Source organism: Hemicordylus capensis, chromosome 2 (assembly GCF_027244095.1).
Source record: "Hemicordylus capensis ecotype Gifberg chromosome 2, rHemCap1.1.pri, whole genome shotgun sequence".
Lineage (NCBI taxonomy): Eukaryota > Metazoa > Chordata > Lepidosauria > Squamata > Cordylidae > Hemicordylus > Hemicordylus capensis.
Window position 1 is genome coordinate 164,808,723 of NC_069658.1, and position 27,815 is coordinate 164,836,537.

Genomic DNA, 27,815 nt, shown 5'->3' on the forward strand with positions numbered 1-27,815 from the left:
CTTGTTACTTTTGATTCTGCCCTTCCCCAAGAAATTTGGGGTATGGTACATGGGTGACCTCGTTTTAGCATTACAATCATTTTTACAAGGTAATTTGGGCTGAAAGCAACTTGCCCAAGGTCACATAGTGACCTTTTTGGCTGAATGGGGTTTGGACCCAAGTCCTAACCCCAGACATTTAAACCTGGAATTCTAACATGAATGCAGGCTACCCACTACTGTCAACATTCCTTGTTTGAACACAGTTTTCTGCCTTCACCTGTTCAGTTTCTGGTTGATGTTCATATTTCCTGCTTTATGCTCCCTGCTGCAATTGCTGCTGTTCCTGTTTTGTTCTCTGCTTATCAAAACTGCTTGAGAGAGAGAGAGAGAGTGTGTGTTGCTGTGTCTGCCAACCCCAATTTGCTCATTTCAAGAAGTGCCATCCAACAGAGAAATGCTTTCTGGTGCAGGAAGGCTATGCTCCAGCAAATTTTGCAGCAGTGGTTTGGCGGGGGAACAGTAAGATGAGGACGTCTGAGCCAGGCAAGAGAGCAGCCAAGGATGGCCGTTTGTCTTGAGGCATACTTCTCACTGTGGAAAGGGATCCTGGGCCTGGTCCGTGACTTGCATCATTGAAAAAGGTCTCTCTTGAGGGGGTAACCTTAGAGGATATCCTTCCCTTAATGACTCCCCTGGTGCCATACCTCTTAGTGGTGGGATTAGACTTTACTCAGACTCCTGGGGATCAGTGTTGAGAGCAACACCAATTGCTGGAACTGTGCATATTTCCCAAGTTATTTCTTCTGAGCTTGGTCAATTCTCAGTCATGGTTATGCTCGCTGGCAAGACATCCAGAATGATCCTCGTTACGCCATCCTCAATGAACCTTTCAAAGGTGAAATGAACAGGGGAAACTTCCTGGAGATAAAGAACAAATTCTTGGCTAGGAGATTTAAGGTGAGAACTTTTTTCTTATTGGAAGGCAAGTTACTGAGTTGGTCAGGTTTCCGAAGGACAAAAGTGGCTTATCTTTCTCTAAAGGCTTTCTGATGAATTTAAGAGTACTTCATAGAACATGTGGCTTTAATTGGGAGGTGGTTTGCTTTGGGAAAAGGTTTGCAAAGGCTTGCCATTTAGATAGAACTTCCCTAGTTCCTCTCATTGAGTGAGAGTCTCTCACCAGTGTTTCTGCACTGATATCAGTATTTCTTTTAAACACACAGCCATGTCTGTTAGTGCACCTAACTAAGGTTTGTTTGTGGGGTTTATTTATTTATTTGCAGCTGCTAGAACAGGCACTGGTTATTGAAGAACAGCTACGGAGAGCTGCTTATCTGAACATGTCAGAAGATCCATCCCATCCCTCTATGGCCCTGAACACCCGTTTTGCTGAAGTGGAGTGCCTGGCTGAGAGCCATCAGCATCTGTCCAAGGAATCAATGGCTGGGAACAAACCAGCCAATGCAGTGCTTCACAAAGGTGAGGAGGAAGCAGCAGATCACATTGAGTGAGGCTGTTGACCGTCCCCCATCTCCCCCCACCCCATCTCTCTCAGGCATATTGCCTGTGTCCATCTCAGTGCTCACCTTCTTTCTTCCCATGAGTGGGGAAGCTCCTCCTCCAGGGCAAGGAAGGCAGACTGTGGTTTTAAACAAGAGGGCCCTGTCTCCTATCCCAAATGACTTCCTGAAGGTCACGCTCTAACAGGGCTCTGTTTGTAGGCACATCAAGCAACTCACGCTCTCCCCGGCAAAAGAGAAGATTATGACAAAACCTTGGAGCAGGAAGTGGGGAGAGCTGGAGATGGGACAGGGCTAGCTGTCTGGGCAACCCCTGCTCAAGTCCCAGCACTGGCTCTGAAAGGGCATTCTCCCCTCTAGCTTCTGGCAGCAGCAGGCATAGCCAAAGAGAATGCATTGGGCTGCCATGAAGCAAAACTGCCACAGCTGCTTTCTCATTAGCAAGGGCTTTTCTCTTGTGCACCTCCTGCCGGGTGGGGACGATACAGTGGGTGCTTCCCTTAGAGCAGGCCTGCTCAACTTTGCACACACACACACACACACCCAGCTGTGTTTGGACTACCACTCATGTAATCCCCAACTACCCTGCCTTAGAGGGTGGGGAAAACAATCCCAGGAATCGGGGCTGGTTTGAAGAGTGGCAATGCCAACTGCTGGCCACAGCCCTCAAGCTGACACAGCAGCATAAGGGGCCATGGCCTGTATAGTGGCATTCTCCCCCTGGCACGTGCATGACTCACTCAGAGAGGTTTCCTTTCTCTTGCTCTCTGGGCAAGAGGGAAAGGAAGCCATCCAGCTGCCAAGCAAAGTGCTTGGCAAGATGGGAGATGCTGATGGGTGGCATGTCCGTGCCCCATTGGTGCGCCAGGAAGTAGCAAGGCAGGTGGGGCAAAAACCTTGGGGGATGACGTAGGATCCCTGGATTTGCCACTCCAGGACACAGCTGCTGCGTGAGACTGTTGCCTGACCTTGCCTCTGCAAGGGATGCAGAAGGTTTTGGCAAGAGGTCCCTCATACAGAACCATTTCTGGGGGAAGATAACGCTAGAGCTTGCGGTGGCCACCGACAGTCATCTTTGGGGAGGAAGCAAGGGGCAGTTGTGTGTGTGGGGGGGGGGGTTTGCTCCCTTCATGCCCCCCCCCCACCAGTAGCTGAGTGGGGAGAGCATCGTTCACATCTCCATTCAGTGGCTCAAGGTGACTAACTCTCCTTATCTGGTCCCAACCTCCTGGCCCCTCTTTGCATTCCTCCTCTCCTATCTAAAGGGCAGTGAAAATTGCAGGCACCTACAGTAGAAGGGAACATTCTCCTTGCTTACAGCTGCTCCAAGGGCAGAAGCTGAGGAAGAAGCTGACCACGCCTCTCTCCTCCTTCCCCGCTCAGATGTAGATGTAAAAGGACCAGCAGGCCCTGGGAGTCTTGCTGCTCTAGATGATGCTCTTGTCATTTGGCTCAGAGACAGGCTCCATCTTAGAGCCTTTAGCAGATCTCCTAAGAAGAAGAGTTCTGCCAGCTTCTGAAAGATTGTAATGCAAGGCTGGGCGACTCCCAAATCGAGTACCGCCCCCCCCTCCGCGCTGTTAAGTTGCTGATGTGCCAGTGTGGCTAAATGTCTGAGGCTCCCCTACTGAGATGCCTCCTAGGATATATGTTCCATGGTGTCCATTCTCACCATTGCCACTTTTTCATGGGTCGGTGAGATGGACAAGGATGGCCTGGACATAGAAAATGAGACGTCCATATGTAGGTGTGCATTCCTTCCTGAGACATCCTGAGGCGTAGTATTTTGTGTCTACATAACTGGGGTGTATATGCCAAGACTATAGCAAACCTAGCTAAATTTTGCTTCTTTGACTGCCTCTGGAGGGTGAAGAACTTGCAATCTTAGTAGAAACTGGTGGCTCTTCATACTTTTTAACTCCTTGAATCCTCCTTGTCTACTAAAAGTCACTTCTATGGTCTTCAAGGCTCTATAGCGACAAAAGCAAAAATAAGATATTCTAGCCTGGGTCCTCTCAATATTCTAGAGAAAAGCCCAAACACCACATTCAAATTATGCCCCCTTCTCCCCCTCATCATGAGCCTGCTGCTTGGAAACCACTGGAAGGAGTTAATGGACATCCAGAAAAATGCCACTGATGGGTACTAGAGTTGCTCTCCAAGTACCATGCTTTGGAATTCATGGGAATACAGACTGATTTTGTGTGTGTTTGCCCTCCTGGCTCCCATATCTAACATCCTTTCAGACATTACTGGATTGCCAAAGCAGTCCTTTGCCTGCTAGATATCTGGACCATCAAACCAGTTTGTATCCTAGAAAAGGTTCAGAGGCATTTCGGTGCACAACACCTTCCCAAAGAAGCATGGTTAGATGTGGGGTCTTGTGGATCTAAAGCATGTCAACTGGTTCTTGGTAGTTTTGCATGGCTTCATCCTTTGTCTGGGGCCTGTCATTGCATCCCCATCAGGAGTAGACATTGCAGATTCTTCCAGTTTAAGTACAGGGGATCAACAGTCCCCAATTCCATGTTCATCTTCTTGGCATCTCTTTGTCTCTTAAGAGTGCTCACCTTAGTGTTAAGACAAAAATGATGACCTGCTTATCTGTTGTTCATTGTAGGGACAGTGCTAAAGTGTACCACTTCCACTCCAGAGATAGGGATTTATAATCCCCTGTTAGAACAGCACACAGGGTCATTCGGTTGCATCTTTACCTGGGAATGGTTCTGAACACCTCTGTGGCAACATGCAGGCCTTGGTGAGCATGCTGGTAACATGACTCCCATACTATCTCACTTTCCACCTCCAGTATCTGGCCAGGCTCTTGGGAATGAGTATTCCCTATCTTGTGTCTCCTATATAGGCAGTGTCCCTCCAAGTCACTGCAGAGCTTTCTACTTGACTTTCAGAGACAGATTGCCAACTGACCTGAAACTGGAAATTCGAGTTCCAGGAATGGCAAGTCTTGGGTGACTGTTTATCCTCTATGCTGAGCTGGGACATACCCATTGAGGATCTATAGTGCAAGCTAGTAATAACCAATGTGAACTTTTAGTGGCTGGGGAGCCACTGTCACTCGCTAACTAAAGAGGCACCTTTTTGATGGTGCCTAATAATGATTCTCTTAATTTCACAGGAGGAGAGCAATTGGCCCTATCCATCCCCAGCACAGCATCCTTTCAGTGGCTGTTGTTAGTGCCTATTTTATGTTTCTTTTTTAGATTAAGAGCCGTTTTGGAGACAGGGAGCCATTTTATTTATATCTATGTAAACTGCTTTGGGAACTTATGTTGAAAAGTGGCATATAAATATTTGTCCTATTCATCGTAAAACAGTAGCCCAGATGACTTGGACATTGCAGGGAATAAGAACACAAATATATGGTGGTCAGACTAGAGCTGCACATTGTGCATCTTATCCAGGGTCTTTCTGCCATGCCCTGATTTATAAGCCTACACTGAAGGCAAAAAGGTGGTTGCTCAAAGTTTTTTTTCTAAACGAAACTAACCTCTTCTCATGGGTACAGAGCCAGCTGGAGTACATAAAAGCAAAACATCTCAAGGGGGATCTTAATCTCCATTTCTGAACTGATGTACTGTTCCATGATGACAGCCAGGTTTGGGAACCGTGTTGCATATTTTGTCTCCTTGAATCAAAAATAAGCTCTCAAAGTTTGGTCCAGAGCTTGAGAGGACCAGGAATAATTGATTGATTGGATTGTCTTCAGTCTTTAGTTCTCATCTCCCAGAGATACAATTCACTAGCAATGGCAGAAATAATCATCAGCTCTCCATGTTACTTGAACTGCTTGAGTTTTAGTATCCAGGGTTCTCTTCCAAAGACATTGGAACATGTATTATAAACTCTTATACATCAGAATCCAGCTTTTGATGTTTCAGCTTGCTGGTTGGAGGTGGGGCAGGACGCCCTCAGAACCCATGGATATTCTAGGGAAATGATCCAGATGCCCATCAACAAATAGTCTCTGGTACCACCAGGAAAGCCTTCATTGGTGACTCCAGTTACCAGGTATTGGCTAGAGGTTATAGTCCTGCATTTCTTTCAGGATGGCTTGTCATCTGGATTTGAACCACATTGTCCACACAGGCAAGTAGTTGATCTAATGACAGTCCCGAGAGATTCAGCCTTTACTACTTAGCCACTCATCTTTGGATTTAGCCATTAATTCCCTGGAGCAACTTCCTTCCCTAACTCTTGGATGATAAATGGGGCTTCAGTGTCATCTTGAGAGGTTTCAAATCCTAAGGCCGTGGAAAGTGGATTCTAGTGACACACTTTCTAGTTGAGCACTGGAGTTGAGGACTTGGAGAAATGGAGCCATGTATCTTTCGCCAGGGTAAAGTGGTCCTTGGGCTGGATTTGACCCTTCACTTCCCAAGCTTAACTCTATATTTCTTGGGGCATAGAACTCATTCTCCCAAGCTTTTATCCATGACTCATCAAGGCATATGCAATTTCTCTAGGACTATCAAATAGTACATGGGCAGAACCATGTTGATTAGACAGGAGAAGTCTCTGTTTGTGTCCCTGTTAAGAAGCCTTCACTTGTCAAAAAGATGCTCTCAGCTACCCTGGTATGCTAGTTGCTGGAAAGCATCTTCCAGTAACTTGCAGGTGCCTGCAGGTATTCTGCCACGCTGCATAAGGGCTGCCTCTGCCATTGTAGCTTTCTGGGAGAGCTCTTCCCTCCGCTCACCCCAGAGATACCAAAACAGCTACTGTGAATAAATTCATCGGGCGCTAGGAGAGATTCCATTTTGCCTTGTCATTCAGAGGCCACCTAAGCCAAGTCCTCCAAATGACTTTGCAGTTGTATTTGAAGTGATACCTTGGGGTTGTTGGCACTGAGGGATATACTGCCTTTTTAATACCTCAACGCTAGCTGTCCTCCTCCTTCCCTCGGTGGGAGAAAAGGAAATTCTGGATATGCTTGTGAATCTGTTCTCGAGGAAAGCAGGGCAGCTAGGCCTAGCCTATGTGGTACCGCTCTATTTCATGGCTCTCTGCTATAATGCTACACTTTAAGGGAGTACTGCTTAGGGGAGGATTGATGCCACCCCTCCACTGGGAGACAGACACACACACACACACACACACCCCTTGCACTCTCCATATTTGTAAAGGTTCTTTTGCATCTGCTTGCAGCTATTTGTTGTAGGTAGTTATTGACTTGAGCATAGGAGCATTCTCGGCTTTGGCTGGGGAATGATCCCTCCTCCTCCAATCAAACTTGGAGTGTGCCTTCCTTGTCCTAGAGGAGGGGTGTTTCCCCAGAGCTAGCTGCCCTCCTTCCCTCCAAGGAGAACAGACATTCACAGGTAAGACCAGAATTTCCTCTTCTTTTCCAGTGCTGAAGCAGCTGGAGGAGTTGCTGAGCGACATGAAGGCCGATGTGACACGGCTGCCTGCTACAATTGCCCGTATCCCTCCAGTGGCTGTGCGACTCCAGATGTCGGAGCGCAACATCCTCAGCCGCTTGGCAAATCGTAGCAGTGAACCTCCACCACCACCACCTCCCCAGCAGGTAAGTGTCTAGCCCTGTCTTCTCTCTCTCTGCCTGACTCTGGCCATGAACTGGAGGGAGGGACTCAGCAAGGTGGGTTCTGCAGGAAGTATTCTGTGCTAAGTTTTTGTCCTCTCTCTGCATAGGTCGCTCAGCAGCAGTGAGATGCTTGCCCAGTGCTGCCAACCCAGTGATTCAGCTGAAGTGACATACGTACACCCTTGTTTTGAATTTTGCCCCCCCTCTTCCTGGCACTCCTGATCAGATGATGTCCTCTTTGGATGGGGGATATGGTTGGAGAGAAGAGGATGTGCAGTCCTCCCTAAGCTACCAGTTGCACTTGGATTGCACTTGGGTGAGAGGGGACATTGGATGGACTCTGTACATAATGACTGGAGGCTGCAGTACCACATCTGTTACACAGAGACCTGGCTGCAACGCTCACCACCTTGGCCCACATTTCCTTGATTTTAATTTTATTTTGAGTTTGTTTACCAAGATGAGTGCAAGCAAAAGTCAGGACAGACACAGCTACCTCCATCAAGATCCTTTTAATACAAAAACTGACTGGACTTGTCCTCTGAAACAACTGAAAAAAGACAAAAAAATCTTGATAAAGTTGAAAATAAAGGTTTCCTTGTATTTTATTTGGTTCTGTCCAAAGTATTTGGGGGCTAGAAGTTCCTCTTTTTGCACAGGCCTGGTCGAGATACAGGAAGTAGGCATATTCTGTGTTAGCTTAAGTAAGGTGAGCAGATCCCAGATTGGGTCAGGCACTTAGAAATGACAAATCAGTTTGAAGGGGATTGAGAAGAATGGGTCATGTCCTCTTCAATAAAAAGCTGCTCTATGTGTGTCTCACAGTTTGACAGAGCTCACTTGGACAATGACTGTGGAGGAAAACGATATGAGCAAATACCTTAAGTCCTCTTTAGATTTTTTTTTTTTTTTAAATATGTGGACACAGTTCAGCATCCTGATAGTGTGTCCTGGTGCTAATGTGCTGTTTGGAAGCATCATCCCTGTGCTAAATACACTGGCAGGAAGGTATTCTCTCTCTGATTGGAAGACTGAGGTATCCTGGGCTTCTAGTCACAGAAAACTTTATGATCTGGATAGTGATCCGTTGCATTCATAACAATGGGTTCTGCGCCTGCGCAGTGACCTCACGGACCGATTAGCTAGCTCCTTGCTCCGCCCCTAACTGCCCTGCATGAGACCGTGCTCTTCTTATCCCTAGCACTTGGGGCGTGTCTCTTTCAGTTTCTGTTTGACCGCCATTGCGTCAACACCTCGGACTTGTCCTTCCTTCCTGCATCTGAGACAGAGCCAATAGCGAAGCAGCTCAGATAACGCACATAGGAGGGGCATGCCCACTGTGCCCTTCCAGTTTCTGCCCTGTCGAGCTCCAGAGCAGGTACCTTGTCTGTCTCTAGGAGAGAAAAGGAGAGGGGACACAGCTGCATTACCCAGCTGAGATTTTTGTTTTTAGCCCACCAAACCTCATTTAATCGTTGTGATGGAGTGTGAGGGAAGCAATGAGAGAGTGCTTCCTCTGCATGCCATGTGAGCTGTGCAAACCTCAGGCAGACTCTCAACTGAAGAAGTGGGAATCTAAGATGCAGTCATGGTCTCCCAAATGGAGATAAACCTGCTTGCCCTTTCAGCTCGGCAATACCTTCCAATGGTGGGGAAGTGGTTGCATATGCAGCAGGTGATGTGGGAGGCTCAGGTAGTCCACCTCCCGCCAAAGGCCTAGAGGAGGGCTGCAAAGTTCTCAAGGGTCAGCATATGCTATTCAATACTGTGGCTGGCAATCCTAGATGTGGCCTTACCCCATCGAACATGGCACAAAATGGACTGAAATCAGAACATATTTTATGGAGGCAGTTTTCTTACTGGCTGCTTAATTAGGAAAAACTTCACAATTAAAAAACCCCACATGTGCCTAATTTCCCTTGCTATAAAGTTGCTGGTTTGCACACAGGACTACCAATCACTTGTCTATACATCTGAGGAAAAATGATCTTAGAATGCAAGTGTTTGCAAAGTAGGAGCTACCTGGATAAGCAGCTAACAGACCCCTGCTAATATTAGGGGCTATCGGCATATGAATATTTGAACACTTGGCTTCTGTTTCTAATTTGTATTGAATTTATTCCTGTCATTCACCTGTCTGCCTTAGGTTTACTGTGTCATAGAAGCATTTATCAATTTCATGAAAGTCTGCAAAGAACAAAAACAAAGTAGAAGCCAAACCCAAGAATATGCAATACTGTTTCCATGCAGACAGAGCTGTGCTTACATGAGAGCAAGAAGCTCCAGTTAAGTTCCCTTCACATTGGGTTTCTGTGTACAATATTATTATTATTATTATTACATGTATATCCCGCTCTTCCTCCAAGGAGCCCAGAGCGGTGTACTACATACTTAGGTTTCTCCTCACAACAACCCTGTGAAGTAGGTTAGGCTGAGAGAGAAGTGACTGGCCCAGAGTCACCCAGCTAGTATCATGGCTGAATGGGGATCTGAACTCGGGTCTCCCCAGTCCTAGTCCAGCACTCTAGCTACTACCCTTATTGGAACATATTGATGGGCATCCTGATCTTGGTCAACTACCCCACCCCCTAAGTTTTAAAAACATTCCAGAGCACAATAGCTCATTAATATATTCTTAAACTGAGATGTGAATCCAGCTGTGGTTATGTCAGTACATGACGAAAAGGAAAAACCTAATGGCCCTGCTGGATCAAGGCCCATCCAGCATCCTGTTTCACACAGATGTCTCTGAGAAGCCCACAGGCAACAGGTGAGGGCATGTTCCCTCTTGCTGTTGCTCCCCTGCAACTGGTTATTTGCAGGCATCTTGCCTCTGAGGCTGGAGATGGCCTATAGCCACAAGACTAGAAGCCATTGATAGATCTGTCTTCCATGAACTTTGTTTAAGCCCCTTCTAAAGCCATCCAAGCTAGTGGCCATCACCACTTCCAAGCTAGTGGCCATCACCACTTCCTGTGACAGAGAATGCCATAGGTTAATTATGTGCTGTGTGGAAAAGTACTTCCTTTTGTTGGACCTAAAATTCCCAGCCTTCAGTTTCAAAAAACGAATTCTAGAGGTGTTTTTTTTGGGGGGGGGGGTGATTTCTCTGTGTCTGCGCTCTCTACTTCATGCATCATTTTATACACCTCTATCTCCCTGTAGTCACCAGTTACCAATCCACTCAGAGCCTTTGGTAGGGAACTTTTTCAAAAGCTTTTTGGAAGTCCAAGTATACTACAGGTATGTCAACCAGATCGCTTTTATCCACATTCCTGCTGACACTCTCAAAGAACTCCAAAAGGTTACTGAGGCAAGACTTGCCCTTGCAGAAGCCATGCTGGTTCTCCTTCAGCAAGGCCTTTTCTTCTATATGTTTAACAATTTTGTCCTTAAGTATGCTTCCCATCAATTTACCTGGCACAGAAATTAAATGAACCAGCCTGTAATTTCCCAGATCCCCCCTGGATCCCTTTTTGAAAACTGGAATTACATTAGCTACTTTCCAGTCCTCTGGTACAGAGCCTGCTTGTAGGGACAAGTTACATATTTTTGCTAGATCAACAATTTCACATTTGAGTTCCTTCAGAACTCTTGGGTGGATGCCATTGGATCCTGGCAATTTGTTAATTTTTAGTTTTTCAAGATAGTTTAGATTTAGAACATTCTTTCTCATCACCTCAGATTGGCCCTGTTCTTCAGCCTCCAAGCTGGAGAAGCTCAGTTCTGTAGCGCCCGGATCTGATCAGTATCCTACGTGGTGGAGACAGATGCAAAGACTTCATTCGGCTTCTATGCAATCTGCTTATCCTTCTTAATGATTATTTCATTACCATTCATGCCCACATCATCTAAGGGTCCAACTGCCTCCCTGGCAAGTTTTCTGCTTTTGATATATTTAAAGAAGTTTTTGTTATTCCCCTTGACACTTCTAGCTACATGTGTCTCAAACTCTCTTTTTGCATCCCTCCTTGCATTTCTTTTGCCAAAGTTTATGTTCATTCCTGTTCTCTTCATTTCGACAAGGCTTCCATTTTCTGAAGGAAGTCTTCTTCCCTTTTATAGCCTCCCTGACTCTACCTGTTAGCCAGGCTGGCGTTGTCCTGAACCTAGTGGTACCTTTTCTCCCTCTTGGTATACAGGCATCGTGGCACTCTATTGCGGATATATTTGGATGCAGGCACTGGAAGCACAGCGCTCTTGGGAACTAGGAAAAACCCAGGTCTGCTACTTCCTGGATGTTTTTCTGAGAAAATCCCCTCTTGCGGTAAACAGCCAAAGTAGTTAGATGGGGCGAGGACCTTCTTTTCTCTGTCGGGTCGGACGGTCGTTGTAGCGAGTGGAAGTCAACAGCCAATCCGAAAGAGACTGAGGGGAGGGAAGAGCCAAGTCTCTCAAATCAAATAAGGCGAAAACAACCCAGCCAATTATAAGGCTGCAAAGGGCGCCGGGGGAGATATCCGCCCAATCAGAGATCGCCTGGAGAGCGGAAGGAAGTCTGCTCGGCCAAGGGGATCACCCACGTGGAGGAACCTGCCCCGTTGCGTAGGAAAAGGGTAGTTGGAGCTATGGGGCGTAAGTTGGATCCGACCCGCAAAGTGAAGCGGGGTCCAGGGCGCAAGGCCCGCAAGCAGCGCGGAGCTGAGGAGGAGCTGGTTCGCTTCCTGCCGCCTGGTAAGTCGTGTCGCCCCACTAGGCCCTCGTGGAGGAAGGGAGCGAAGGGTGAGAGCTGGGTAGAGTACAGTGTGGGCTGAACTCACTCTTTCATGGGTTGCCTTTATTTGCTACCGTTCCCGTAGGCTACTGGTGCACTTTAAAACTTACATTCCAGTTCATATTCCTGATTACCGAATAGTTCTAAGAATTCTTACTGAACGAAGTACACATAAGGTGTTTTCTGCTGGATCACATTAGTTTTTGCAAGAATCCCAGTAACCAGCCAGCGGCAGTTGACTTATTGAGAGTTGGCTAATGGTTCACCAGTGGATGCGGTCAATTTTCTGCTCATTCGGGGTGTAGTGATGGAGGAGAGGAGAGCTGGTCTTGTGGTAGCAAGCATGAATTGCCTCCCTTTGCTAAGCAGGGTCTGCCCTGGTTGCCAATGAATGGGAGACTTGATGTATAAGCACTGTAAATTATTCCTCTCAGGGGATGGAGCCACTCTGGGAAGAGCAGAAGGTTCCAAGTCCCCTCCCTGGCAGCATCTCCAAGATAGGGCTGAGAAAGATTCCTGCCTGCAACCTTGGAGAAGCTGCTGCCAGTCTGTGTAGACAATACTGAGCTAGATAGACCAATGGTCTGACTCAGTATAAGGCAGGTTCCTATGAATGTAATCTGTGTAAACTTATTTGCAAGCAATTTATATTGAATTTGCTGGATCTGATTAAATGTGCTTAGGATTGTACTGCACAAATGTTGGTAGGGAAGTGCCTGGTTTAGCTCTCATTTCTGCCATGAATTCAGAGATGGCCTTTAACACCCCACTGTACTTATTGCTATCTGCACACTGGGGGCAATATTGGCCTGTCTTACAGAGTTGCTATAAAGAGTGTCTACTCAGGCAGTGCAAGTAAAGCCTTTTAAAATATTCAGAATGTGTTTTCGATGATGTTTTGCAGGGTCCCATGGGCTTCAGGGGACTTTCCTCTTGGTTGTTCCCCCATTGCATTCACACATGGCATAGGTTTTTCTGGCAGAGCACTAGGGTGGCCAGATGCAAAGGACGACAGCAGCTTATCTGAATATTTCGTAGTTGTGAAGAAGAGGGGATTCTGGTCAGTGCCGCTTGTCATATGCTTCACTTGCTGAAAGTACCTCTTCTGAACAACCATTAAAGGATGTGTGGTAGAAAACCTTTCCTATATATTTTTTCCACTCCTAAAAATGCATTTTATAACCTTAATTAGTAGCAATAAATGGACACAAAATTGGTCAAATGAAGCAGTTTTCAAGTTATAGCTAACAATTTTCAGGTGACTGTTCCTGGAAATAATCTCTCGCTCTCACATGCTTATTCTTATCTCAGTTTATTTGTAAACAGGGTAGTGAATTGTAATTAAAAGTTCACACAATCCAAACATGATCCAAAATCAGTTAAAGGTGTCAGTGATTTTCTGGCCTAAACATTTCTGGAAAATCCATGTCCTTGCAAGGATCCTTCTCCTTCCTCCATCTGGTCACTCATGAAGTACCTTCTTCTCTTCTCTCTGTGACACTCTGTTTTCCATGGTCAACTCGCTCAAGTATTGCAGAGCAAAGCCATTTACCTATTTGCCACCCTACAGAATCTGCAGTGCAATTCAGATTACTTTCATAAGTGATCCAGTTCGTGTACCCTAAGGAAGCAAGAATATTAAAAAACATTTTCCTCTATTGTTCAAATATGGTGATCAGTTCCACCATTTATTGATTTAGTTGCCCATCCTTTCTGTAAAGAGCTCGTGGCAGTATCACACTCTATTTTTCCAACCATTTTGTGAGGTGGCTTAGCTGAGAGATGCTGCGTTGGCCAAGGCCACCCAGTGAGCTTCTTAGCTAAGCAAGGGCTTAAATTCTAGTCTCCCTAGTTCAAGTCTAGCTCTCTATGCACCACACTGCAGATGAGCAAAAACTCTGAAAGTAGGCGTATATTCTGAGCAAGGCTCTGTAACATCCTTTCTCTAGGATGTCTGTGGTAGGAACATAGGAAGCTGCCATATACTGAGCCAGACCATTGGTCTATCTAGCTCAGTAATGTCTTCACAGACTGGTAGCGGTTTCTCCAAGGTTGCAGGCAGGAATCTCTCTCAGCCCTATCTTGGAGAAGCCAGGGAGGGAACTTGGAACGTTCTGCTCTTCCCAGAGTGGCTCCATCCCCTGAGGGGAATCTCTTACAGTGCTCGCACATCTAGTCTCCCATGCATAGGCAACCAGGGCAGACCCTGCTTAGCTAAGGGGACAATTCATGCTTGCTACCACAAGACCAGCTCTCCTCTCCTGGTAGGCCCTGATACTTAGAAATAGAGCAAAAAGTGAGACATAAAGTGCCAGTGAGACATACAGCACAGGAAGAGAAATCTCAGGCAATTGTCTGACAGCTTATCCAGTTCTGTGCTGCTGAGCCCAGTAAGGTTCTTTACTCCTACTATTCCAAGGAGGATTGTTCCATAGTTTTGCAACTGTAAAGCAAGCTCTTGTGGCTCCCAGTCCAAACCTTCAATATCTACTCTACAAATATCAATTCCTGTAGCTGTTTTTTTTTTCAGTTGTTCTCTCACCTATGCTGGATCATGACAGGCAGCAGTGGAGAAAGGCCAGTGAGCTCTGTGTTGGAATACTCTCCTGTGGATTAAACTCTCTACATATTGAACATTAGCACACTGAGGGTACAAGCTAGGACTAGTTTCTCCACGACATGTAGTTTTCTGTGTGGACAGTTTCTCTCTTTCATGAGGGAGCATCCCTGATGGGGTGCGTTCCCTCATGACCACTGGATTCTGCTGACCGTATACACTGGCCAAGATGCTCTAGAACAAGGTTCGACAAATCCCAGGTCCCGGAGAGCCGTAGTGCCAAGACTAGGCTATATAAAGTAGAGTTATTTAATGATGTCTTTATTTGTCCTAGGCAGCCTTGCTTCTGTTCTAAATACCTTACTTTTAAAGTTGATAAAGAGAAGCCCATCTACTTTCCCACTCCACAGCGTCTGTCACCAATCCGGTAATGAAGGACTATAGTCTGGCTCCTAAATTTTTGTCCCGGCCCCCAAATTAAAAACAACAACTGGTCAAGGCCTGTTCTAGAACAAGAAATCTGAGAGCCTCCCTAGATGTTAATGCTCAGCAAGTGAGAATATCCTTTGATGTAGGGTTTCTGCCTGTTGAATTCTGAAGGCTCCCCCACCAACAGGCAGAGAATGCTGGAGAGGATAGACTGCCTTTCTTCATCCTTTCTTTTATTCTGCACTGCTGAGGCTGTAACACCAAAACACTGTTTAACATTACAAGGATAAGCCTTGGGTTTGCTTGCTTGCTCTCCCCACCACCCCTGTGCATGGCAATTAGTACCTTTCCATTCTTGTTTGTGGCAAATCATAGTGTTCTAGAGCTTTTCTGCTATTTGGGAACAGAAAGGGATAGATGGGAAGAAAAAGTGCTTCTCAATTAATACATTAATAATTTATTAATAGATGGGCCAGTGTAGTATAGTGGTTAGAGTGTTGGACTAGGGCCTGGGAGACCTGAGTTCAAATCCCCACTCAGCCATGAAACTCACTGGGTGACTCTGGGCTAGTCAATTCTCTCTCGGCCTCACCTATCTCACAGTGTGGTTGTGAGGATAAATATAACCATGTATACCACTCTGGGCTCCTTGGAGGAAGAGTGGGATACAAATTAATAAATAAAACTAACCATCAGGCAAACCATAGTTTGCTATTTTGTCTGAACAGGTAAACCACGGTTTTTGCTGGTCTGAAAACGAGGACTCAATCGTAGTTTGTGCTCCTATAGGTATGCATGTACCATGGATTGCCTGTCTGGACAGAATGGCAAGCAGTGGTTGTGGCAAAAATGGAGCCGAAATTATTACTGATTGCCACGTGGAAGGGAAGAAGGATGTTTGTGAGAGCCCAAGGCTCCTTCTCAGCTAAACATCCCCACTGCCTTGCTTCCCAACAGTTAACTTCCCTTGAGGCTCCCATGCGGTTAGCCTGCTTAAGTTCCCCCCCGCCCTTAAATGAGGCTAGCGGAGCGAGCACTCCGCTAACCCCATTTTGGTGATCGTGAGTTGATGCAGCTCTGCGTTTGCCCCGATCCCCGCAGGCCCTACCGGTTCTGTGACGGAGCCGGTAATTGTGTGGGTGGCCAATCCAGCCACCCAGGGCTCTGCGGGTGCTCTTCTGTGGGGAGAGCAAGCTTGGCCTGCTCTCCCCACCTAACACCATCTGGCTCACCACACTGTGTGGAGAGCCTCCTTGTTTGTTACTATCCCAACTCCTAGCGGAAACCAGCCACTAGGGGGAGATAAAGGACAGACAGAGAAGCTGGCCAGGGGCTACTTCCCTAGGTGTATGACTTCTGTCCTTCCAGCGTTCTCTGCCTGGTAATGGGGTACTTCAGAACAAGTAGAGCTCTCCAGCAGTAGGATGCGTCTTTCACATATATCAGTGAGGCTTGGCAGCTCTGTCACTCCAAATAAGTGTGCATTAGAAGTTTCATTCATCTGTGTTCTCAAATGCCAGTACTGTTTGCTATATTGCTCAGCCTTCTGTGGGTTTCTTGTCCCCTTCTTCCTCCCTGCACAGCTCCTGAGGAGGGCACAAGGAAACTCTCCAGTCATGCTCGGCGAAGGTGAGTTGTAATAGCAGTGCTGATCACTGTTTTGTGTTCTCTTTTCTTCTGCTATAGCCACCGAGCAGTTAAAGATTGGGTTTGTTTGTTCTCTGGCTTTTCACTTAATTGATACTTTAAATGCATGTTAAAGAGCCAGTGTAGTTTAGTGGTTAGAGTGTTGGACAAGGGAGACCAGAGTACAAATCCCCATTCAGCCATGAAACTGATTGGGTGACTCTGGGCCAGTCACTTATCTTTCAGCCTCACAGGGTGGTTGTGAGAATAAATGTAACCAGTGTTCCCTCTAACAGGGATCTCCAGGTGTTGTTGACTACAACTCCCATAATCCCCAAGCAAAAGCCATTGCAGCTGGGGATTCTGGGGGTTGTAGTCAACACCTGGGGATCCCTGTTAGAAGGAACACTGAATGTAACCATGTATACAGTTCTGGGCTCCTTGGAGGAAGGGTGGGATATAAATGTCAGAAACAAATGTTATAAATATAGGTGCTTCTCTGAAAATGTGGGAATTCACAGTTCCTGAACAAAACCTGCCAATCATTGTTGGGCCATCTTTTGGGGCGAAGTCCTGGTGAAGTTGGGGCTGGGTGGTTTGGGTCTGGCTTTGAATCCTGATACTCTGCTGGCAGATGAGTAACTGGGAGATGGACCTGAGAGAAGTCCAGAGAGGGCCCGTAGCCCAGTGGGTAAAGCACACACTTGGCATGCAGAAGGTCCCAAGTTCAATCCCCAACACTTTCACAAATGGCAGAGCTGGGCAAAATTTCATTCAAGACCTGCCAGTCAGTATAAAGGATGTTTGGCTACGTGGGCCGGTTGTCTGATTCCATGAAAGACAGATTACTTAATCTTGCATAACATAATATAAAATAGCACAACATAAGATATAAGGAGTCAGTAAATACGGTGAATTTACATTTGTGTTCACAGACAGATGTACCCATTATGTACTCGTTGCTACATATCTTCATTACTGCATGTCTGAACATGTAATACTCATAGCTTCCATATAATGTTGACAGTTTTCAAAATGGTGGCCCTTCCCTCAGATTGCCCTGCAGCTGAGCAGCAAAGTGCCATTTGATTTTGACTATCAGAAGGAGTTAAACCAAGTGACATTTACCACAGATTGTGTGCAAGTATGGGGACAGTGGGTTTATCAAAACCTGTTCTAATACTCTCTCCTCTCACTGTAGAAACAAATATATTTTAAAATGTCACAACCTATTCATAAGAACTGCTCTTGCCACACCTAATGGTTAATATATACATGCCATACAACAAATCTTAAATAGCTTTCATGCTCAACACCATATAGCCCGAGTTATAAACAGTTATATAACATTGCAAGTCCTTCCATAAAGGGGCATAAATCAGAATCTCTACAATAAAATGAATAGTGTCAGTCATAAGAGCCAACAGTCAGACGTGTTTTGACCTGAAATCTGTCATCTTCAGTGGCTTGTCTTGGGAAGTGGTGTTCTCCCAGAAATATATCCAAAGTCCTCCCAGAAAAATCTGCCAGAGCATATACTCCAAATAATATGTATCCATATAATCCAAACATTAAAATGTAGATGTGTCCAAAGATTGTAGGCAGACACATAGTTAATAAGAGATCATAGCAAAAACTTACTGGTAACTTTTATATCAACTTATATCCATCAATGGAGAAACAATACATGTAAATCCTACTTCTCCTTGGGTCCAGTGGCATCGGACACAACAAGCTTAAATGCTATAGTATCAACTGTAGTAAATTAAAGCAGTAAAACTAGACTTAAATAAATCTTTAAAGCAGGGTGGATTTGATTTAAATCATGATTTAAATCACTAGCAGGGTGGATAAAAATAAAAAAAATCCGATTTTTGATTTAAATCCGATTTTTGATTTAAATCCGATTTTTGATTTAAATCCGATTTTTGATTTAAATCCGATTTTTGATTTAAATCCGATTTTTGATTTAAATCCGATTTTTGATTTAAATCCGATTTTTTGATTTTTATCCACCCTGCTAGTGATTTAAATCGTGATTTAAATCAGTTTGATTTAAATCAAATCCACCCTGCTTTAAAGTGACATATACATTAGTTAAAAACATATTTGAATTCTGCAGTGACTTACACATTGATTAACATTAATATATAAGACTTGTCTACGGCTTTTTACAAAAAAGCAAGAGTTTTGAAGGCACAATTACAGGAAAGGGGATATGCCAAATGGATAAGAAAACAGGCCAATTATAAAGCAAAATCTACAAGTAGGCCTCTTGTAGATTTTTCTGGGAGGACTTTGGATATATTTCTGTGAGAACATCACTTCCCAAGTCCAGAATAGTTTTTATGAATAGGTTGTGACATATTTTTAATATATTTGTTTCTTTTGTGAGATGAAATAGTATTAAAACATTTATGGTTTAGTTGCATATACATCTTATCCTGGATTCTTACGTTGTATTTATTGTGGCCTTTTTGTATCTGGGTATCACATGTTCTATTTTAATTGTGTTACAGTACTTGTCACCCAACAGCTCCCAGACCTAACCTTATGCCCCAGGATGAAAGGGTTATATGAGGAGCCCTAGCCACTGTTCCCTCTAAGGCATGCACATATGCGTGTGCCCACACATTTTCTGATGTCTGCTTAGTTAATTTGAGATCCCACTCGGGTTGAATCAGGAAGGCAACACTCTGAATACATGTGCACACACACTGCCTTGATACTGCCACCCAGAACAAAACTCATTCCGCACACAGATGAGAAAAATTAGAGAGAAGACTGTCCCTAGCCCTCTGGCAGAGCATGCATGCCACAACGCAGAAAAAGGCACCCCTAAGAGGATACGGTGCCAGAACCAGTGGGAAGGAACACCACATGGGCCAGTTGCCTGGCCTCTCTACCGGTAACCTGTGTTACCTTTGGCATCTGGATACACGCTCCATTTCCTTGTCTACCTGGTTTACTGGATTATTACCCTAGTATACCACGGTCTCTCCACTCCACCCCCAGACACTGTACCTCATTCATCATGGCAGCAATGGCCTGGCCAGCTGTGAGCTCTGAGGAGCCTGCCCCCTTTCCCCTGCTGGATCTCAAGTGGCTGGAGGAGTCAGAGGTCTGACCCCAGGTAGCAGAGGTGCCCCTCACCCACTCAAAGCCCCACCCAGAGCCCATAGTCCCCATCGTCAAAAGTTCCCCCTTGCCATGTATGCCATGAGGCCCGAGAGAGAGAGCCCCATACTGCATGTTCTGTTTTATATTATTTATTTGTTTGTGGCATTTATATGCTGCTTTTCAGGCAAACCTCCCAAAGTGGTTTACATAAAAACATCAATGAACATAAACCATATGAGCAGTGTGCTTCCATAAATCAGTGCCCTGGAAGGGGGTGTTTTACTGGTGTGGGTGTGCTGTGATGGGCTGCAGAGCAATGTGAATATTATATCCTTTGTTGGCTGGGCTGGGGGGAGGTGGGTGTAGTGTGTTTTGGCTTTCTGTTGAATTCAGTGGGAGAATTTTAATTTGCATCCCCTTTGTTGGTATAGTAGTATGGTGGCATCAGGGCTAGAAACAGGGTCTGGATGAGGACTTAAACTAGGCCTGCTTCGCCCCTAATATGTCCCCGACATTGCCGTTTGGTCTCCTTACCAGTGGAGTTGTGCCAGAGACATTAGTATAACAGTACATTATCTGTGCATCCATGAATTTACACTGATGTAGGATTACTGGTGGTGGCATATATCAAGATTTGTCAGCATAGGGGGATTATTGCCAGACTCTCTCACCCATACCCCTCACCGCTGTCTGGCATAGTTTAAGCAAAAGATTGATGTACCCCAGCATATCTTCTTGCATTTTATCCAAATTGTGGGTTTTAAAAATTTATCTTATTTCTACACCATCCCAAAATTCTGTCTCTAGGTAATTTACAACAACATAAAACAAGTATTAAAAGAAATAAAAACCTTAAAACAAAATTTAAAAGTCTAGTTTAAAAGCTTGGGTAAAAAAAAAGTCTTCAAAGACTTTTTAAAAAGTTATCAGAGACGGGGAGGCTCTTAGTTCAGCAGAGGGCGTGTTCCAGAGTCTTGGGGCGGCAACATAGAAGGCCTGTTCCTGAATAACCACCAGACAAACTGCTGGCAACTGCAGACTGACCTCTCTGGATGATCTCAATGGGCGATGGGGCTCTTGGTTCTCTTAAATACCCAGGGCGTAAGCTGTATGGGGCTTTATGGGTTATAACTAGCACTTTGAATTTTGCCCGGAAACTGATTGGTAGCCAGTGTAGTTCTTTTAATATAGGAGTAATATAGTCTCTTTGAGATGTCCTGGAGACTAACCTGGCTGTGGCATTCTGTACCAACTGCAGTTTCCAGACTATGTACAAAGGCAGCCCCACTTAGAGCGCATTGCAGTAGTCAAGTCTGGATGTTACCTGGATATATATCCCTGTTCTGAGGTTCATACATATCACTGTCCATCTCAAGAAATGGACGCAGCTGCCGTATCGGCCAAAGCTGATAGAAAACACCTCTGGCCACACTCTCAACCTGAGACCTCAGGGAGAGGTTTCGATTGAGAAGCACTCCCAGACTTTGTACCTGTCCCTTCTGGGGAACTGTGACCCCATCCAGAATGTTCAGATCAAAATCGTCTCCTGAGTTCCGACCCCATGCAAGATTCAGTCTGTTTGTTGTTCCTCATCCAGGCAGGCATTTAGGGAGGTTATGCCTTCTCCTGATGATGTTGACATGGAGAAATAGACTTGAGTGTTGTCAGCATATTGATAACATCCTGCTCCAAATTGTGTTTGTTCTTTGTTTTTGTTTGCTCATTCTTCTGTCTGATTTTAGAGCTGCAAAGAGGCGAATCAAATGTGTGAAGTCCCAAACGGGCAAGAATGTCCTTGAACTCCAGGAATTGACAGGTGAGGGTATGGCTGGAAGGGCTAGGGTGGGTGTTCCTATTAATTGCTTCCAAGGGGTTAGGTAGGACTCCTCTGCTGCTGTTCAGTGCCTGGGGTTGGTGGATGTAAAGAACAGCTAACAGAGGACTGTAGAGTGTTTTCTTCCTGTTACTTGCAGAGACCACAAGGGCATTCCATGACAGGCAGTGGCTGGAATCTAGATTTTCTTGCATGAGCAGAAGGGGTGGCTTCATTCCCCCACCGCAGCTGCAGCACTCTTTGCCTCATCCCATTCTGTCCAATGGGTCCTCTGACCCTCAGGAGTGGCTTTTTGGGTTCCAAGGGGAGGAGGAGGTGGCAAGAAAGCCCCATTGCTTGAGTATAACTCTGTGCTGCTCTGGTTCCAAGTCATTTTGGTAGCTAAATTGTCCAGTGTGCATGCAGGAATATCTTGAGATGCGCCTGACCCAACCCAAATTCACAGGAAGGGGGCTCTCCTCTCTTCTCACCAGCCATGCTTGACTTTTGCCACTTTCTGAGAGGACCTGGGCAGTGTTTTTAATCCCTGATATTTCTTGCTTGGGCATTATCAGTTGTGCATTTGGGGGCATTCTGCTCTACAGGAAAACCTAGTACAAAAGTGGGGTCATATGTGTTACCAGTACTGACAAAAAGACCTTACTCAAGATTACCATATTTATGGTGGCATGAGCTTTCACAAATAAGAGCCTGCTGCACCAGATGCTGGGAGAAAACAGTTAATTTTATTTATTGTATTATATTTTTATACCGCCTGATATGTACATATCTAGGCAGTGTAATTTGTCGATGTACAAATTTTGTATTTTGTGTCATTCACTAGCCTTCTGTGGAGCACCACCAAAGCTCTTCCCTGTGCAATATTCTTGATCTGTGCCTGTTTCTGATGCCTCATTCAACAGAAAAGGGGGCTCCTTCTTGATCCCAGCTGGGCATCCCTGAGGCAGGAAATATATAGATTGTTAGGCCAAAAGCTTCAAAAGTGAACAGATATGCCATTAACTCCAGCCCACAGATTAAAATTTGTCCTTGCCAATTAACAATGAAAATGTGTCTTGGTTAGTTCATTGATTTAAAAGTTGCAACCCTTTCTAAATGGATTCCCAACAAGGGAGGACCCAAGTTGCGTAGAGCGTGGCTTCAGTGGGCAGAAGATGGACCTGATCTTCTCAGTGAAGGCAGAGGGGATAAGAACATGAGAACAGCCCTGCTGGATCAGGCCCAAGGCCCATCTAGTCCAGCATCCTGTTTCGCACAGTGGCCCACCAGATGCCGCTGGAAGCCTACAGGCAGGAGTTGAGGGCATGCCCTCTCTCCTGCTGTTACTCTCCTGCAACTGGCACTCAGAGGCATCCTGCCCCTGAGGCTGGAGGTGGCCTATAGCCCTCTGACTAGTAGCCGTTGATAGACCTCTCCTCCATGAAGTTATCCAAACCCCTCTTAAAGCCATCCAGGTTGTTGGCTGTCACCACATCTTGTGGCAGAGAATTCCACAAGTTGATGATGGCTGAGGTTCCATGGAATTAGCTTTCAGTACTTGATCTCCATAGCCAAATTTCTGACTTGCTGGTAGGCAAGTGGGTCCAGCCTACTAAAAATTTACACTTGTGCACCATTCCATCAACCATTATAACAAGTCTTATAAACAAAATCTTGTTTTCAAGAATGATTGCAAGTTTCATTTTTATATGAGAACCTTCCTCCCAAGAGTTCAGGTATACATATGTGGTTCCAAACACTTTAACCCTCCTATTTAATATTTAGCAATACTTGTTTGCCATTTTGCTAAAACTCCTTTATGCCTAGGTTGTGTAGGTGCCTTAAATAATTGTATTTTTTTCCCTTGGAAAATGGAAGTACTTAGCACTCTAAAGATATAAATCCTGGTTAAAAGCCCTAATAGACTTTTTAAAAAATAAATCGACGTCTTCCAAATGACTCCTCTTCTCCCCCCCCCTCCGCTTTCCAGCTGCAAAGAAATTACTCTCAAGTGCAAATGAGGGAGCAGCATCACAAGATGGCTCCCAACCGGGCTTCAGTGATGACAATGCTGCGTGGCTTACTCCTTCTGCCTCTAAGGAAAAGAGATCCAGACCTGAAGAGAGTGATGAAGAGAATGATGTGGCATTCCATGAGAGTGATGAGGATGATATAAGTGAGGATGGGATGATGGACGACTATGGAGCCTTGTCTGATGATGAAGAGGAAGTAAGTACACTTTATATCAGTTGGTGCTAAGCAGGTGTTTGGTTCTGAATACCTGAGGCTGAATGACCTGCACGGCTGCTCCCCAGCACCACTGTCAAGTGACTGTTCCTACCTTTGCAAGTGGCTGTGCTTTTCTCAGCACTGAGGCAACCCTTTAAAGAGAAATGGAGCCCTGCCGAAGCCCACTGATGCATGGGAAGACGTGTTGGGAAGTGGAATCTCCCTGCCCCCCCACCCCAGCCCCGCTTTGCAGTTCTGGCAAACTAGGTTTCCAGATTGAGCTTTGCCACTGATGGTCTGGTTTAGCCCCTAAAATCAGTTGCTCTGTCCAGCAAGGCTGTACTTTGTAAATAAGTGGGATGCAAATAATGGTGTAATTACAGACTCTGGAAGCTGTTTCTGTCTAAGAATTTCCTGTTACATGAACTTTTTTTAAACTTAAACATGAGCTAGCATAACCAAATACGTATGTATTTGTAAAATGAAAATGTAAAAAAACCTGTAGTGCAGACACTCCAGACTCATGCTATTACCTGCCCCCAGCTCTTGAAATTGTATAGTGGTACTTGTGGTATCTGATTAAGATGCCTCTCTCTCCCCCCCCCTTTTTAAATTATCCTCAGCTCCTTCCTATTGAACAAGCTGCCCAGAAGCAGAAGCTGGAGGGGTGAGTAATCCAGGAAAATTTGCATGTGTTGGCTGGCAAGCTGTTTGTCACTTATTCAGGATGGAGTTCTGTAATTTCCTATGAGGTGGCTAGTGGTAGAATCTGTTACTCTAAATGTTTCTCCTCCTGGGATACAGGGAAGGCTTCAGTGAAGACAGCAGTGAAGAGGAGGAGGAAGATCCCCTACAACAAAAGCCAGAGGGAGAGCAGGAGCAAAACAAGGAGACAGACCTGCAGCTCAACCTAGAGGCAGACGAGCGCTTTGTGCTGCCCAGTGGGCAGGAGATAGAGAAAGAAGATATCCTTCCTCTCAATGGTTACTCATTTTACATTAAGACAGAGAGTGTGTGTGTGTGTGTGTGTGTGAGAGAGAGAGAGAGAGAGAGAGAGAGAGAGTGTGACAGAGACAGAGAGAGAGATGTGGGGCTGCCTGGAGCTGAGGGTAATGAACTTCCTTGCACATTCTCTGCTGCTGCAATCCAAGGACGGCTCAATGTGGGTTATGCTTTTCCATGTGGCTCGAGGGCGGGACTATGCAAATTAAGTTGAAGCCTTTAAGAGTCAGGGGAGCCTAGCCCCACCCAGTTCTTTTAGTCTTGTGTGTGGCTCCAGGCAGTTCTCTCTCAGTTTCTTTCGGATTGCTTCCTTGTTTCTCCCTCACCTATTTCCATGTATTCTTCTTGACTGTCTACTTTGTGTCTTTGTTCAAAGATGTTCTAAAACTCTGTCCTATCAAAAAAGAAGGAAGAGGGGAGAGATTAGCTTTAGTTTTACTTTCAGATTTATTTATTTATTTATTTATTCTTATTTTTTACATTTATATCCCGCTCTTCCTCCAAGGAGCCCAGAGCGGTGTACTACATAAGTTTCTCCTCACAACAACCCTGTGAAGTAGGTTAGGCTGAGAGAGAAGTGACTGGCCCAGAGTCACCCAGCAAGTGTCATGGCTGAGCGGGGATTGGAATTCAGGTCTCCCCGGTCCTAGTCCAGCACCCTCACCACTACACCACACTTCTCTCCCCACCTCTCTCCACTGCTTTTTCTTTTCTTCTTTCCCTTTGCTGAATGGACCAAGCTAAGCGCAAAGTTCACATTAGGGTCCTGAAGGGAAAGCACCAGCAAGGCCTTCCAAAGGCCATTGATGCAGCCAGTAAGCCGCCCAGGAGGCCGTATTCCTGCAACTGCCTAGGGAGCCCACAGAGCTCCAGAGAGCACGAAAGCCCCAACCTCCCGCCATCTGGCCATGAGTTTGGCCAAACGTCTGCGAAAAGGGGGATTCTGAGTTGGGAGGAGTGGACCAGGCAGCCACCTCGCTTCCACTCCCCGCCATTGGGGCAGCCCAAGCTGGAGAAGCAGCAGCGCTGTCTCTGCCACTTTCCAGAGCCTTGTTGAGCACGTGGTTGCTGGGAATGAGCCAGCTTCCTTGCCAGTAGCCATTGCCTCCACCAGCGGCATGTCGGGCACTGCAAAGGAAAAGTGCCTGGCCCCCAATGGACGGACTACGGACGCACTGGAGGGTACAGGATCTGGGCACGGCCCAGCTGCAAAGACCTCCTCCTTGGGAGCAAGGACAGTGGTCACAGGAGCACAGCGGCAAGAACAGGGCAGCCAGCTGGTGAGCTCGCCTTCTGCTTCTGCTTCCCTCCCTATCCCAGCAAGCCTTGGTGTGTGTGTGTGTGTGGGGGGGGTGATGAGCGCGTGTCTGAAACTCCTAGTTGGTGTTCTTGGCTTGGCTAGATATGCTGGCACACTCACTTGAACTTTATGACCAATTAAAAAGAGGGCTAGAAGGGAACCATCTTCTCCCTCAAGTGCTTTACCCTCTGCCTCAGAGAGCCCTGCCCCTAAGAAGACACAGGCGGAAAGCGCAAAAACACGTTTTAAGAAATCTAAAAAGGGCAGGTCTAGATCTAGGCAAAAGGGAGAGGAGCGTACATTCGTCTGAACTCTCAGGCCCTGACTTTCCTGACCCTAGAACCGCCCCCCCCCGCCCCTGCGCAGGACCCCTCAGAAGCCTCTGGCTAAGCCTCCATCTACCCCGGGACCTATTATCCCCATGGATGAGGAGCCCATCCCAATGGGAGATTACCCAGAGGACCCCGCTGCAGTGCCAGACCCTGAACACCCAGAAAGAGAAGGAGGGGTGGTCTGATGGGCAAGAACCTGAAGGTTCAGAGGCTTCGCATAGACTTGTCCACTGTTTGGACTTAGATACTTTGGGGCTCAGTCCACCCATGTCTCTGGAATCCCAGCCACCAATTAAAAGTGTGCTGGTGTTTCCTAGCCCAAGGACAAATAATATAGCCCTTCCAATTCCAAAGTTGTTTTTTTTTTTCGTGGAGGCAGCAAAGGTGGCATGAAAACTTCCCACCTCCAACAGAAAGAACTCAGCAATAGCTAGCAAATTCTATCCCCCACCCGCCGCCACCTCAACAGATCCTCCAGTGGAGGTGACGATTTGAGATCAGTCCTCCCCTGGGACAGGGAACCTGCCCCCAAAGTCTCCACTGATAAACGCCTGGAAGATGCCATGGGCCGTACTTATAGCGATGAGAGCTTCTGCAGCTGCCTTTCTAGTAGCCAGGGCACTTGACATCTGGCTAGATGGCTTAATGCAAGAACCAGACTCTGGTACCGCTCGCATGAGGCAAACACTCATAAAACTACATGAGGCACAGGCCTTTATCTCGGCTTCTACTCTTGACTTTATTCACCTTGCATCAGGAGCAGCAATGGCTTCAGTAGTAAAGTGAAACATGCCGTCGAGTTGGTGTTGACTCCTGGTGACCACAGAGCCCTGTGGTTGTCTTGGGTAGGATGCAGGAGAGGTTTACCATTGCCATCTCCCGCCCAGTATGAGATGATGCCTTTCAGATCTTTCTAGATTGCTGCTTTAATTTATGGTTGAAATATTGCCAGGTTGACACTGCCTCCAAAAGCAGCTTTACAGCAGTACCCTTGAGTGGGGGGAAATTGTTTGGGGATGAAGCCTTAAAAGAAACCCACATAGGGTCAAAAGATAAAAATAAAGCTATGCCCTCTTCGATATGTGCACAGAGTTGCTCCCTCATCCTTCTTTGGTGGTAGGGATCGAGGTTTTAGATCACAGCACTCCTCCTGGAACAGATCCAGGCCTTCCAGACAGGGCTTCGGCAACAGGGCAGCCTTCAATATACACACCCCAAAAGCAGTCTAAGCACCAATACTGATGCGGGGGTGTGTGCTCTTGGGTGATCGTCTCTCTGCACACTTGCACGCCTGGGAGTGCACCGCCTCCATCTGCTGGGTACTCATTTCCATTGAGGTGGGCTACTCCATTAGAGTGGCACACAAATCCCCCTCCATGCTTCCTGCCCACTCCAACTTCCCTCCTTCCCTTAAAACACGAGGGTCTCACAGGGGCAGTTCAAGTCATCCTTGTGGCTCTGTTCTGGCCAAAAAAGACCCTGGTTTGTCAGAACTCACCAACCTGGCCACAGCAGAATACCTGATGCTACCTGTCATGGAGCCCTTCTTCAGCAGGGCTCATCCAGCTCCAGGCTGTTCAAAGCTAGCCACCTGAAGACTGAACGGTGGCTTCTATGCCTCCAGCATA

The 27,815-nt window shown here is 46.2% G+C and overlaps 2 protein-coding genes across 9 annotated transcripts in view; both read left to right on the plus strand.

Annotated features, from left to right (window-relative positions):
• CHD4 (chromodomain helicase DNA binding protein 4) overlaps positions 1–7,673 on the plus strand; it is a 28,468-nt gene extending 20,795 nt beyond the window's left edge. For all 8 annotated transcript variants that reach the window (XM_053295353.1, XM_053295351.1, XM_053295348.1 and 5 more), the window contains 4 exons: positions 807–939; positions 1,266–1,461; positions 6,872–7,047; positions 7,173–7,673. In XM_053295353.1, coding sequence (XP_053151328.1) covers positions 807–939; positions 1,266–1,461; positions 6,872–7,047; positions 7,173–7,190 — 523 coding nt within the window. In that variant the 3' untranslated portion in view covers positions 7,191–7,673. The remainder of the gene's footprint in view (positions 1–806; positions 940–1,265; positions 1,462–6,871; positions 7,048–7,172) is intronic.
• A 3,846-nt stretch (positions 7,674–11,519) lies between these two features.
• NOP2 (NOP2 nucleolar protein) overlaps positions 11,520–27,815 on the plus strand; it is a 31,719-nt gene continuing 15,423 nt past the window's right edge. The window contains exons 1-6 of the mRNA XM_053302794.1: positions 11,520–11,739; positions 16,349–16,394; positions 21,254–21,327; positions 23,315–23,553; positions 24,177–24,220; positions 24,358–24,518. Coding sequence (XP_053158769.1) covers positions 11,634–11,739; positions 16,349–16,394; positions 21,254–21,327; positions 23,315–23,553; positions 24,177–24,220; positions 24,358–24,518 — 670 coding nt within the window. The 5' untranslated portion in view covers positions 11,520–11,633. The remainder of the gene's footprint in view (positions 11,740–16,348; positions 16,395–21,253; positions 21,328–23,314; positions 23,554–24,176; positions 24,221–24,357; positions 24,519–27,815) is intronic.